This window comes from Erythrolamprus reginae, chromosome 2, assembly GCF_031021105.1.
Source record: "Erythrolamprus reginae isolate rEryReg1 chromosome 2, rEryReg1.hap1, whole genome shotgun sequence".
Classification (NCBI taxonomy): domain Eukaryota; kingdom Metazoa; phylum Chordata; class Lepidosauria; order Squamata; family Dipsadidae; genus Erythrolamprus; species Erythrolamprus reginae.
Genome location: NC_091951.1, coordinates 19,452,966 through 19,465,120, shown reverse-complemented (window position 1 = coordinate 19,465,120; position 12,155 = coordinate 19,452,966). Strand labels below are relative to the sequence as shown.

The window sequence follows — 12,155 nt, the reverse complement described above, 5'->3', positions numbered from 1 at the left end:
AATTTATTTATTTATTTATGTGTTTGTTTGTTTATTAGAATTGAAGGGGACCCTGAAGGTCATCAAGTCCAACCGCCTGCTCAAGCAGGAAATCGTACACCTCCCTAGCCAGATGGCAATCCAATCTCTTCTTTAAAATGTTCAGATTTGGGGCATTCACAACCTCCGCTGGCTGGCCGTTCCACTGGTTGATTGCTCTGACCATCAGGAAGTTCTTCCTTATTTCCTGGTTGAATCTCTCCTTGGTAAGCTTCCATCCATTGTTCCTTGTCTGGCCCTGTGGTGCCCTTGAAAATAGTGTGACACCATCCTCTCTGGGGCAACCCCTCAAGTACCTGTATGCTGCTGTCATGTCCCCCCTGGTCCTTGTTTTCATTAGACTACCCATGCCTAGTTCCAGCAATCTCTCTTCATATGTCTTGGTTTCTAGTCCCCTTATCATTTTGGTTCCACTTTTCTGCACCTTTTCCAGAGTTTCTATGTCTCTTTTGAAGTGTGGTGACCAGAACTGAATGCAATACTCCAAGTGTGGTCTGACTAGGGTATTATAGAGTGGCATGAATACCTTCCTAGTCTTGGAATGTATCCCTCTATTAATGCAGCTTAAGATTGTGTTGGCTTTTTTTTGCCGCTGCTGCACATTGCTGGATCATATTTAGTTGGTTATCCACCAAGACTCCAAGATCTCTTTCAGAGTCACTACTGCTAAATGAGACTCCTCCCAGTCTGTATACTGTCTAGGGTATTTTTTAATCTAGATGAAGGACTTTACTTTTCTTGATGTTGAACATCATTTTGTTAGTTTGGGCCCACAGTGTTAATCTATCTAAGTCCTTCTGTATTTTGAGCCTATCCTCTAGGGTGTTGGTTACCCCCACCAGCTTGGTATCGTCTACAAATTTGATTAGTTCCACCTATATTCCATCATCTAGGTCATTTGTGTCTAGGTATTTTATCCTTGGAGTAGACAAGCTTCTTGGGAACCCTGAAGCCTCCAACATGACCACCTCTGGGTCTAAGGTGCACTGCTTGGAATACTAGCTCTTCTGGCAGTGTAGTTTTTGATTTAAAGTGTAGATGTATATTTTTGGATTTAATCCATGGGTGAAATCCAGCAGATTCTGACATGTCCTGAAGAACCGGTAGCAGAAATTTTGAGTAGCTTGGAAAATTGGGGTGAAAATTGAGAATTTGCAATATTTTCCCCTTGCCATTCCCACCATCCATGCCCAAAGAAGCAGTAGTAAAAAAATATTGGATTTCACCACTGGTTTAAAGTGTGGATATATGTTGTGTTGATTCAAAATCGTCCTGAGCTCTTCAGATATTTCTGCAACCTATGGATTGACAATGTTGCTTTCTTTGTTGCTCTCTTCCTTGCCTGTTATGGAGGAGCTCCTGCTGGGTCTTTTTTGGATTTGATGAAGGGACAGTTCGGATAGTCATATATTCTGAAGGTCTCCTTGATGTGTCTTAGGTTTTTTTCCCCCTTCTCTTTGCTGGTAGGGAAACTTTCATCCTGGTGCTGTTCTAATAATTCCTATTCTGTGCTTCAGTGGGTAATGAGAATCAAAATGTAAATATTAATCACTGTTTGTGGGTTTTCTGTAAATTTCAATATTGAATCTTTTGTTTTTTCTTTTTCCTTGAGCCCTAAAACTCTGGTCCTCCCAAATAAATATTTCTGTTATGTGGCTCTATGGTTTTAATAAATAATGAGTGAGTGAGTGAGTGAGTGAGTGAGTGAGTGAGTAAGTGAGTGAGTGACTGATTGGCTGACTGATTGGGTTTTGGGGTTTTTTGCCTGTAAGATAAAATTGATTTGGAAGAGCAAGACTCATTGACCTGAAACCAATCTTCAAGTTTCGAAGAATTTAGATGGTAAACATAGAGGGAAATGTCCAATCTGACAAGTAGTAAAAATACTTCCTTTAGCAGAATTCATCTTGCCCAGTCCACTACTTTCTTCCATCTCTTCCTGCCTTATTCTTCAATATTTTATTCCTTATTATTTATTCCTTATTTATGGAATAAATTGAATATATTCAAAATAGAAATGAAGAATAAAATAGTCAAGTTCACATATGACTTTTAACATGCACTTTGATTTAGTTGAAGTTCGGGTTGAATCCAATGCCCTTCCCTCTGGTGTCACTCACCTTCCTGTGTGGAGATGGTCCCCTCTGGACAAGCAATACAATCATAGCAGCAGATTGGTTCTTCCTTCCGACCCTGTTTTACAAATCCAGGGTGACAATTGTCCACACATTTGGATTGAGGCAGAGACTAAGCAGAAAAACAAATTTGTATTCATTAAGTTTATTAAAATTAAAAAACCTGTGCATACGAAAGAAACGTCTGAGCAATAGATCAGGAAAAGGTTTCTTCTGAACAACATAAAGTATTTCAAAGCTACTCTCCTTTGAAAATACTCCAAACACTTGTTCCAGTTAAGATACATTTTCAATACAGCTGCCACGCTGGTGAAATAAGACTATGTATGTATGTATGTATGTATGTATGTATGTATGTATGTATGTATATATGTATGTATTTATTGGACTTACTGCCTAGTTTCAATAATTATAGTGAGGTGAAATCATGACAACATGTCACTTAAAAAGGATATGCCAGGCTTCTTTTGCTGCAGCACATGGGACATGAATTTGATCCCTGTGTGGGAAAGGATTATTTCTGAGACCCAGTTAGGTTTTCAAGACAAGGTCCTTTCTATTGAAGAATTACACTTTTTTTGTTACTCGCTACTTTTGTGCAACTCTTTGAGTCCCCAAGAATCATAGCACTCCAAAAACCTCTGTCCTCCACTCTCTCCCAAAATTAGAACTACAATTAGATGACATGGAACGACAGACCCATATTTATTTATGACTTAAATTTGGAGAATTCTTTGTTTCAATGGAAGACTCAATGTAGATGACAATCAAGATAAGCAGTTGCATTCAAGGGCTTTTAGGATGGCTTAGAAGACAGAAAGCAAATCTAAGTAGCAATTCATTATGAACTGTCCCTCATTATTTCAATCGTCAAAAGGCAACATTCAATCCTTCATTTTTCTAGTTTAAGGCATTATCTTATATCTGACAAGTCATTGTGGTTCCATTTTGACTGAACACCTTGGATCACCTTCCTTTCAGCAGGAGGCCTATCCCAATGGTGAAACAGAGGCATAAATAACTCTGGCCAGATATGAGCTCTTTAAAAATATCTGAGCCTGCTCTTTTAGGGGTCACTAACACCAACTATAGAGACTGAAAAGTTTTCTACATTTTCAATCACCTTGTTAAGCACCTTTAGCTGTAAAAGAGCATCTTGATTGATAATAAGCCTCTGTTTTTCAAAACTCCCCAGTTGCTCTTTGATGGGATCTTTCTTGGGGAAAAGCAACCAGCTTATGATATTCAGATCTGCTGCTACATTTCCACTTTGGTCCAAGTATATTTTCTCCCAGGAAAAATTGCAAAATTCATTCTTCTCCAGAAAATGATGGAACTAGAATTGAAAAATCCAGGAATTTTGAAAGCAACTTGAAACATCCTAAAAGAAGGAGCAATTTTAAAGCTCAACCTGTGTACAAGAGATTTTCAGTTCTCCCTTCACTATTTCCCTAAATAGAAATAGCACTTAGACTTTATACCACAACAGTAATTTATAAGTCTCTCTATGCGGTTTATAGAATCAGCATATTGCCTCCAACAATCTGGCTTCTCGTTTTAGAATCTTGGAAGGATAGAAGGCTGAGTTAATCTTGAGCTGGTCAGGATGGAACTCTTGGAAGTGAGCACTGAGTTAGCCAGCAATACTAGCATTGTAACCATTGTGCCGCCAGGGCTAAAAGAAAACACCTAGCAGCCATCAGTCTGAAAAGAATTAATTGGATTCATGCAATGAGGAGGAGTTAGGCTAAATGCTCACAGGTTTAGCTGAAATATAGGAATATAAAATTCTATCATTCTAATTACAAACCCATAATTATAGGAATTTATTTAAAATGTATTCATTTTAAATAATTTTATAAAAGCAGTGTTTAATATCAAAATATAGTTGTCATAGTGCCTGCTCTTTGGAACATAATCCTGTGAAATAAATCTGGCCTCAGCTTGGTGATTTGAAGAACAAGTAAGTGTAAATGGTTTTCCTACTGTTTCCAGGCCATGGCCTGGAACAAGGCTGTGACGGAAGCTCTTGACCGGATTGCGCCATTAAGACCTCTCTGTGGCACTAGACCCCAGAGAGCTTCTTGGTTTACCAAGGAACTCTGGGTGTTGAAACACCAGAAGAGACATCTGGAGAAGCGGTGGAGGAAAAGTAAATCTGGGTGAGATCATCCAATGGCATGGGGTGAAGTATCATCAGTATGCTGATGATACCCAGTTGTACATCTCCACCCCATGTCCAGTCAGCGAAGCAGTGGAAGTGATGTGCTGGTGCCTGGAGGCTATTAGGGTCTGGATGGGTGTCAACAGTTTTCGGTCACAATTCAAAGTGTTGGTTATGACCTATAAAGACCTACATGGCATTGGACCAGAATACCTCCGGGACCGCCTTCTGCCGCACGAATCCCAACGACCGATTACGTCCCACAGAGTTGGCCTTCTCCAGGTCCCGTTGACCAAACAATGCCATCTGGCGGGACCCAGGGAAAGAGCCTTCTCTGTGGCAGTCCCAGCCCTCTGGAACCAACTCCCCCTGGAGATTAGGACTGCCCTCACCATCCTTGCCTTTTATAAATTTATTTATTATTTATTTATTTTATTACTTAGATTTGTATGCCGCCCCTCTCCGAAGACTCGGGGCGGCTCACAACATGTAAAAACAAATCATAAGCAATCAGACAAATTTAAAATATTTAAATATTTAAAAAACCCCATATGCTAACAGTCACACACACAGACATACCATGCATAAATTAAACGTGCCCAGGGGGAGATGTTTCAGTTCCCCCATGCCTGACGGCAAAGGTGGGTTTTAAGGAGTTTACGGAAGGCAGGAAGAGTAGGGGCAGTTCTAATCTCCGGGGGGAGTTGGTTCCAGAGGGCCGGGGCCGCCACAGAGAAGGCTCTTCCCCTGGGGCCCGCCAACCGACATTGTTTAGTTGACGGGACCCGGAGAAGGCCCACTCTGTGGGACCTAATCGGTCGCTGGGATTCGTGCGGCAGGAGGCGGTCTCGGAGATATTCTGGTCCGATGCCATGAAGGGCTTTAAAGGTCATAACCAACACTTTGAATTGTGACCGGAAATTGATCGGCAACCAATGCAGACTGCGGAGTGATGGTGAAACATGGGCATACCTAGGTAGGCCCATGACTGCTCTCGCAGCTGCATTTTGCACGATCTGAAGTTTCCGAACACTTTTCAAAGGTAGCCCCATGTAGAGAGCATTACAGTAGTCGAACCTCGAGGTGATGAGGGCATGAGTGACTGTGAGCAATGAGTCCCGGTCCAGATAGGGCCGCAACTGGTGCACCAGGCGAACCTGGGCAAACGCCCCCCTCGCCACAGCTGAGAGATGTTGTTCTAATGTGAGCTGTGGATCGAGGAGGACGCCCAAGTTGCGGACCCTCTCTGAGGGGGTCAATAATTCCCCCCCCAGGGTGATGGACGGACAGATGGGATTGTCCTTGGGAGGCAGAACCCACAGCCACTCCGTCTTATCCGGGTTGAGCTTGAGTCTGTTGACACCCATCCAGGCCCCAACAGCCTCCAGGCACCGGCACATCACTTCCACCGCTTCGTTGACTGGGCATGGGGTGGAGATGTAAAGCTGGGTATCATCCGCATATTGATGATACCTCACCCCATGTCCTTGGATGATCTCGCCCAGCGGTTTCATGTAGATGTTGAATAGCAGGGGGGAGAGGACCGACCCCTGAGGCACCCCACAAGGGAGAAACCTAGGAGTCGACCTCTGGCCCCCCACTAACACCGACTGCGACCGGCCAGAGAGGTAGGAGGAGAACCACTGAAGGACAGTGCCTCCCACTCCCAACCCCTCCAGCCGGTGCAGAAGGATACCATGGTCGATGGTATCGAAAGCCGCTGAGAGGTCAAGGAGCACCAGGACAGAGGATAAACCCCTGTCCCGGGCCCGCCAGAGATCATCCATCAACGCGACCAAAGCGGTTTCCGTGCTGTAACCGGCCCTGAAACCCGACTGCCGGGGACCTAGATAATCGGCTTCTTCCAAGGACCGCTGGAGCTGGAGTGCCACCACCTTCTCGACAACCTTCCCCATAAAGGGAAGGTTGGAGACTGGACGATAGTTGTTAAGTACGGCTGGGTCCAGGGAGGGCTTCTTGAGGAGGGGGCGCACAAGCGCTTCTTTATAGAGTGATGGAAAAACTCCCCTCCCCAAGGAAGCGTTGGTAATCTCCTGGGCCCAGCTCCGTGTCACCTCCCTGCTGGCCGAAACCAACCAGGAGGGACACGGATCCAGTAAACAGGTGGCGGAACTCACAGCTCCAATGGCCTTGTCCACTTCATCAGGTGTCACCAGATCAAACTCTTCCCAGACAGGTGGACAAGTACGTGCCCCAGTCACCTCGACTGACTCGTTGTCAGTCGACTCTGTTTTACAATTGGAGTCGAGGTCGGCCCGAATCCGAGCGACTTTATCAGCGAAAAACGTGTTAAAGTCCTCGGCACTACTCTGCAAGGGCTCCCCAACTCCCCCCTGATTAAGAAGGGAGCGGGTCACCCTAAACAGAGCGGCCGGGCGGGATTCCGCTGATGCAATCAAGGCGGCATGGTACGCGCATCTTGCCGCCTTGAGCGCCACTTTGTAAGTCTTAATAAAAGCTCTTACAAGTGTTCGATCAGATTCAGACCTACTCTTCCTCCATCGCTTCTCTAGACGTCTCTTCTGGCGTTTCAACTCCCGGAGCTCCTCGTTGAACCATGGAGCTCTACGGGGTCTAGCGCCACGGAGAGGTCGCAAAGGCGCAATCCGGTCAAGAGCCTCTGCTGCAGCCTCGTTCCAGGCTTTCGCAAGAGACTCTGCCGAACTGTGGACAAGTGCCTCTGGAATAACCCCAAGCGCCGTCTGAAAGCCCTCTGGGTCCATCAGGCGTCTGGGGCGGAACATCTTAATTGGTTCCGCCTCCCTGCGGGGAAGGATTGGAGCCAGGAAGTCAAGCCGTAGTAGAAAATGGTCTGACCATGACAAAGGCACTGCTTCTAAGCCCCTTAGTCTCAGACCATTACTCAATTGCTCGGAAAGGAATACCATGTCGGGTGCGTGCCCCCCTTCATGAGTCGGACCCTGTACTACTTGAGTCAGGTCCATGGCTGTCATGGTGGCCATGAACTCCTGTGCCAGCCCAGAGGTTTCGCCGAGTGACGGCAGGTTGAAGTCCCCCAAGACAATAAGTCTTGGGAACTCCACCGCCAACCCGGCTACCTCCTCGAGTAGCACAGGCAGGGCTTTTGACACGCAGCTGGGAGGCAAGTACGTGAGAAATAAGCCCACCTGAACCCCTAAGTCCAACTTCATCAAGAGTGACTCGCAACCTGCAATTTCCGGAGCAATGAGTCCACGTAGGCAAAGGCTCTCCCTGGCTATAATAGCCACTCCTCCCCCCCTTCCCTGGGGTCGAGGTTGATGCCATATCTGAAACCCAGCTGGGCAGATTTCAGAGAGAGGAACACCTCCCTCTGGGCCCAGCCAGGTTTCAGTAATACATGCCAGGTCGGCCTCCTCATCCAGGATCAGATCCCGGATGAGGAGAGCTTTATTTACCACCGACCTGGCATTAAGCAGCAGCAACCTGAGCCCAGGGCCAGAGTTACACTCATCACCAGTACCCAAGATTGGGCTCACGGAGCCAGAACAAGGGACCGTTATTAAGCAACGGTCTCTCGTTCCCCTGGAACGGCTAGCTCTGTGTTTGAAAACCCACCTATGTTGCCAGGCATGGGGAAATTAATATACCCATTAGCTATTATGATTGATGTATGGTTTATTTAGGTTGTATGATTACTTTTTACAAGGGTTTTAAACTGTTTTTTAATCATTGGATTTGTATACTATGTATTGTTTTGTTGTGAGCTGTTCCGAGTCCTCAGAGAGGGGCGGCATACGAATCTAATATATTATTATTATTATTATTATTATTATTATTATTATTATTATTATTATTATTAACATCATCATCATCATCATCATCATCATCATTACGTGGCCACTAAATTTTTTTCTAAATAGGAACTACGGTAGTTTTGGGAGCATCTTCCCCCCCAAAAGAGGCTGAAAATTTGGGTGTGTCTTATATTCTGAATGTAGGGCTTTTAAAAAACATTGTTCCCCAGCCATATTGTGGTGCTAACGATCTTTGCGGCTTGCAGGATTTTTTTTCATTGCTACCCCAAAGAAGTTTTTCCAGCCCTTTGAGGGCTTGTTTTCTTTTTTTTTGAAAATAAATTTATTAAATATATACAATAAAAACCAAATACATAAAGACAAAAGAGATATGCATATTGTACATTTTTTACACTCTACTTATGTAGTAATTGGGGAGTGGGAAAAGGGGGTTGTGAAGTGAGGGAAGTAGATATAGAAGGAAGGGGGATAGGGAAAAGAAGGAGGGGGGGATAGAGAGGCGAAAACCAGCGTTAGAGCTGGGTCTTTCATGATTTGCGGCCTGTAGTTTGATCTCGTAGTTGGTGTGTTTTACCCTAAGGCTTTATCGATATGTTTTGAATGTAGTTTTTAGTGCCAATATATATAATTCATTTAGGGGTTTATTTTCTTTGTAAAGTTGGAGTTCGTGTCGATCGATGTTTACAGTTTGTTGTTTCAGTTTGATGTTATGATTTGTGATGTAAATTGCTATTTTTTCAAGTTGTTTTTGTTGGATATTTTTCTTGATGAGTAATTTTTAAATAATTCCCTTTTTTTAACCAGAGGTACCATTTATCCCAAGCTTTGTAGAAATCTGTCTCATCCTTGTTTTGCAGTTCCATTGTTAGTTTGGACATTTCTGCGCATTCCATTATTTTAATCAAGAGTGATAGAGTAGTTGGGGTTTTTTCTTGCTTCCAAAATTGTGCATATAAAATCCGTGCGGCTGTAATAATATGGATTATAATATATCTGTTTTCTTTACTAAAATTTTGTCTTGTGATTCCTAGTAGAAATAGTTCGGGTTTCGCATGGATAGTCTGAGAAGTAAATTGTTCTAGTATAGTTTTAATTTTTTCCCAATATTTTTGGGTGGTTTCACATGTCCACCAGATGTGGTAATATGTACCTGGTTTTTCTCTGCATTTCCAACATAATGGTGATAGATTTGGATACATTTTTGCAAGTCTAGCAGGTGGCAAGTGCCATCTGTAGAACATTTTATAATGGTTTTCCTTATATGAGGTTGCCATCGTTAGTTTATAGTTAGCAGTCCAAATTTTTTCCCATTCGTTTAAATAAATTGTGTACCCAAAGTTTTGTGACCACGCTATCATAGATCCTTTAACTATTTCTTCAACAGTATCGTGTTGAAGGAGGATATTGTATATATTTGATATTTGCTTTTTTTGTGGACCAAAAATTATTTTATCGAGGGGGTTATTTTTTTGGAAGTCTGATTTGTTCTTATCTTCATTATATTTTGATTTTATTTGTAGGTAGTGTAGCCAATCTACTTTAATACCTTTTTCCATGAGTTTTTGCTTAGGGATTAGCTCATTATTTTCGTTTAGTAGTTGGTCGTATGTTATAATTTTATCAGGGGTTAATGCATTCGGGTATATAATGGCTTCTGTTGGTGAAATCCATTTTGGGATGCAGAGGTAGTGGGTTTTTTTAATGAAGTGCCAGGTGTTAATTAAGGTTTTTCGGATGTAGTGTGATCTGAAATATGTTGGTATTTTATCTATGTCTGTCATCAGAAACTTATGCCACCCGGATTGAAGGTCATAGCCTTCAAGTGTTAATATTCTAGAATTTTTAAGTATTATCCATTCTTTCAGTAGGTTTACAATTGAGGCATGGTAGTATAGTTCCATGTTTGGTAACCCAAATCCACCCCTTGATCTATGGTCTTGTAGGTCCTTAAGTTTTATCCTGGCCTTTTTTTTTGTCCATATGAATTTGCGAATTTTTTTGTGTAAGTTTTTGAAAAAGGTCCTATTTAGTTTAATGGGTGCAGTTTGGAAAAGGTATAGAAATCTAGGAAGTATATTGCTTTTAATTACAGCAATTTTCCCCATTATAGAGAGTGGGAGTTTCGACCATCTGCAAAAATCTTTGTCCATTTCATTGATTAGTTTATCATAATTGTCTTTCTTGATAGTGCTGCAATTTGCGGTAATCCATAATCCTAAGTATTTAACTTTTTTGGCGGTTTTTATTTTAGTGGATTCTTCTAATTTCAATATCTGCTGTTTTGTCATATTTTTTGTTATCATTTTTGTTTTTTCTCTATTAATTTTTAATCCAGCAATCTCTCCAAATTTATTTATTTCATTAATTAGGATAGGTGCAGATTTTAAGGGGTCTTGTACAATGAACACCATGTCATCAGCAAAAGCTTGAAGTTTATAATGTTCATTTTTAATTTTTAATCCTTGGATTTCCTTATTGTGTCTTATTTTATTTAGTAGAACTTCTAGTGCAAAGATAAAAATCAGGGGGGCTAAGGGACAGCCCTGCCTCACTCCTTTTTTTATACTTATTGTTTCTGTCATATCATTGTTTATCAGTATTTTGGCTGTTTGTATTGAGTATATAGTTTTAATGAGTTCTGTAAATTTATTACCAAATTGCATTGACGCTATTTGTGTTGTAAAGAATTGCCAGTATAAACTATCAAAAGCTTTCTGTAGATCTACGAATAGGAATGCTACTGGTTTATCTATGTTTTTATCGTAGTATTCTAAAGAGTCCAAAATAATTCTTGTGTTTGTTGTTATGTTTCTTGCCGGAAGGAAGCCATTTTGGTCTGTATGTATTCTAACAGTTAATATTCGTTTAAATCTTTCGGCTATGATGGATGCAAAGATTTTATAATCTGAGTTAAGCAGGGATATTGGACGATAATTTTGAATGTGAGCTCTATTTTGTGTATCTTTAGGTATTAAAGTTATGTAGGCCTCGTTCCAGGAGGAAGGAAGTTTTGAACCCTCGAGAATTTCATTAACAAGGGGTAACATTATAGGCTCCAGAATTTCTTGAAATTGTTTATAGAATTCGGCAGGTATACCGTCTGTGCCCGGGGTTTTATTATTTTTTTGTTTTGTAATTGCACTAGTTAGTTCCATTGATGTTATTTTGTCATTTAGCATATCCTGATCTTCCTTATTTATTTTTTCTGTATTTTCTAAGTTCTTGAATAGATTACTTATTAATTGTTCATTTACGTCATCTTTTTTATATAATTCCTCAAAGAAAGATTTAATTATTTGTTTTTTATCGCTGAGTGTTGTTTTTAAAGCATCTGTATGATCATATAATGCCTCTATAATTTTATCTGCTTTTTGGTGAGTGAGTTTTGAGGCTAACCATCGCCCAGGTTTGTTTGCAAATTCAAAGTGCTTTTGTTTGGCAATCCTTAATTTATGTGAGAGTTCTTCTTGAGTTTGCAGGTTTATGTAATGTTTTGTAATATTCAATTCTCCTAAAATTTCGGCGTTGTCTGGTTTCATTTGTAGGGTTTTTTCAAGGTTCTGAAGTTTTATTTTTAGTGTGGATAGGCTGTTTTGTTTCTGTTTTTTCTTTTTATTTTGGTATGCAATATAGGTTCCTCGCACATAGGCTTTCATTGTGTCCCATAGGTTTTGTGTGGAAGTGTTACCATCATTGTTAATTTGGAGAAACTCACCCAATTGTTGTTTTAACATTTTTTGAAAGTTTTCTTCTTTAAATATTGTTTGGTTCATAGTCCATCGTCTTGAATGGTTATTAGTTGAATCTCTCCATTTCAACAATATGGGGTTATGATCTGCCCAGGAGTTTGGAAGTATTTGTATGTCTGTTACTTCATTGATAAATTCTAAATCAGCCCAGGCCATATCAATGCGGGACCATGACTTGTGAGGAAAAGAGAAAAAAGTATATTGTCTATTGTTTGGATTAAAGTGACGCCATATGTCTTTTAGTGCTAATTCAGTTGTAAGTTGTTCAAAAGTTGTCGGTAGTTGTTTT

General features: G+C 41.3%; 1 protein-coding gene across 1 annotated transcript in view; it reads right to left on the bottom strand.

Moving 5' to 3' along the window:
• Nucleotides 1–12,155, bottom strand: part of LOC139163210 (vomeronasal type-2 receptor 26-like) — a 64,698-nt gene that overhangs the window by 47,075 nt on the left and 5,468 nt on the right. Inside the window, exons 3-4 of the mRNA XM_070744171.1 lie at nucleotides 3,298–3,510; nucleotides 2,160–2,286 (exon numbers count right to left, since the gene is read on the bottom strand). Coding sequence (XP_070600272.1) covers nucleotides 2,160–2,286; nucleotides 3,298–3,510 — 340 coding nt within the window. The remainder of the gene's footprint in view (nucleotides 1–2,159; nucleotides 2,287–3,297; nucleotides 3,511–12,155) is intronic.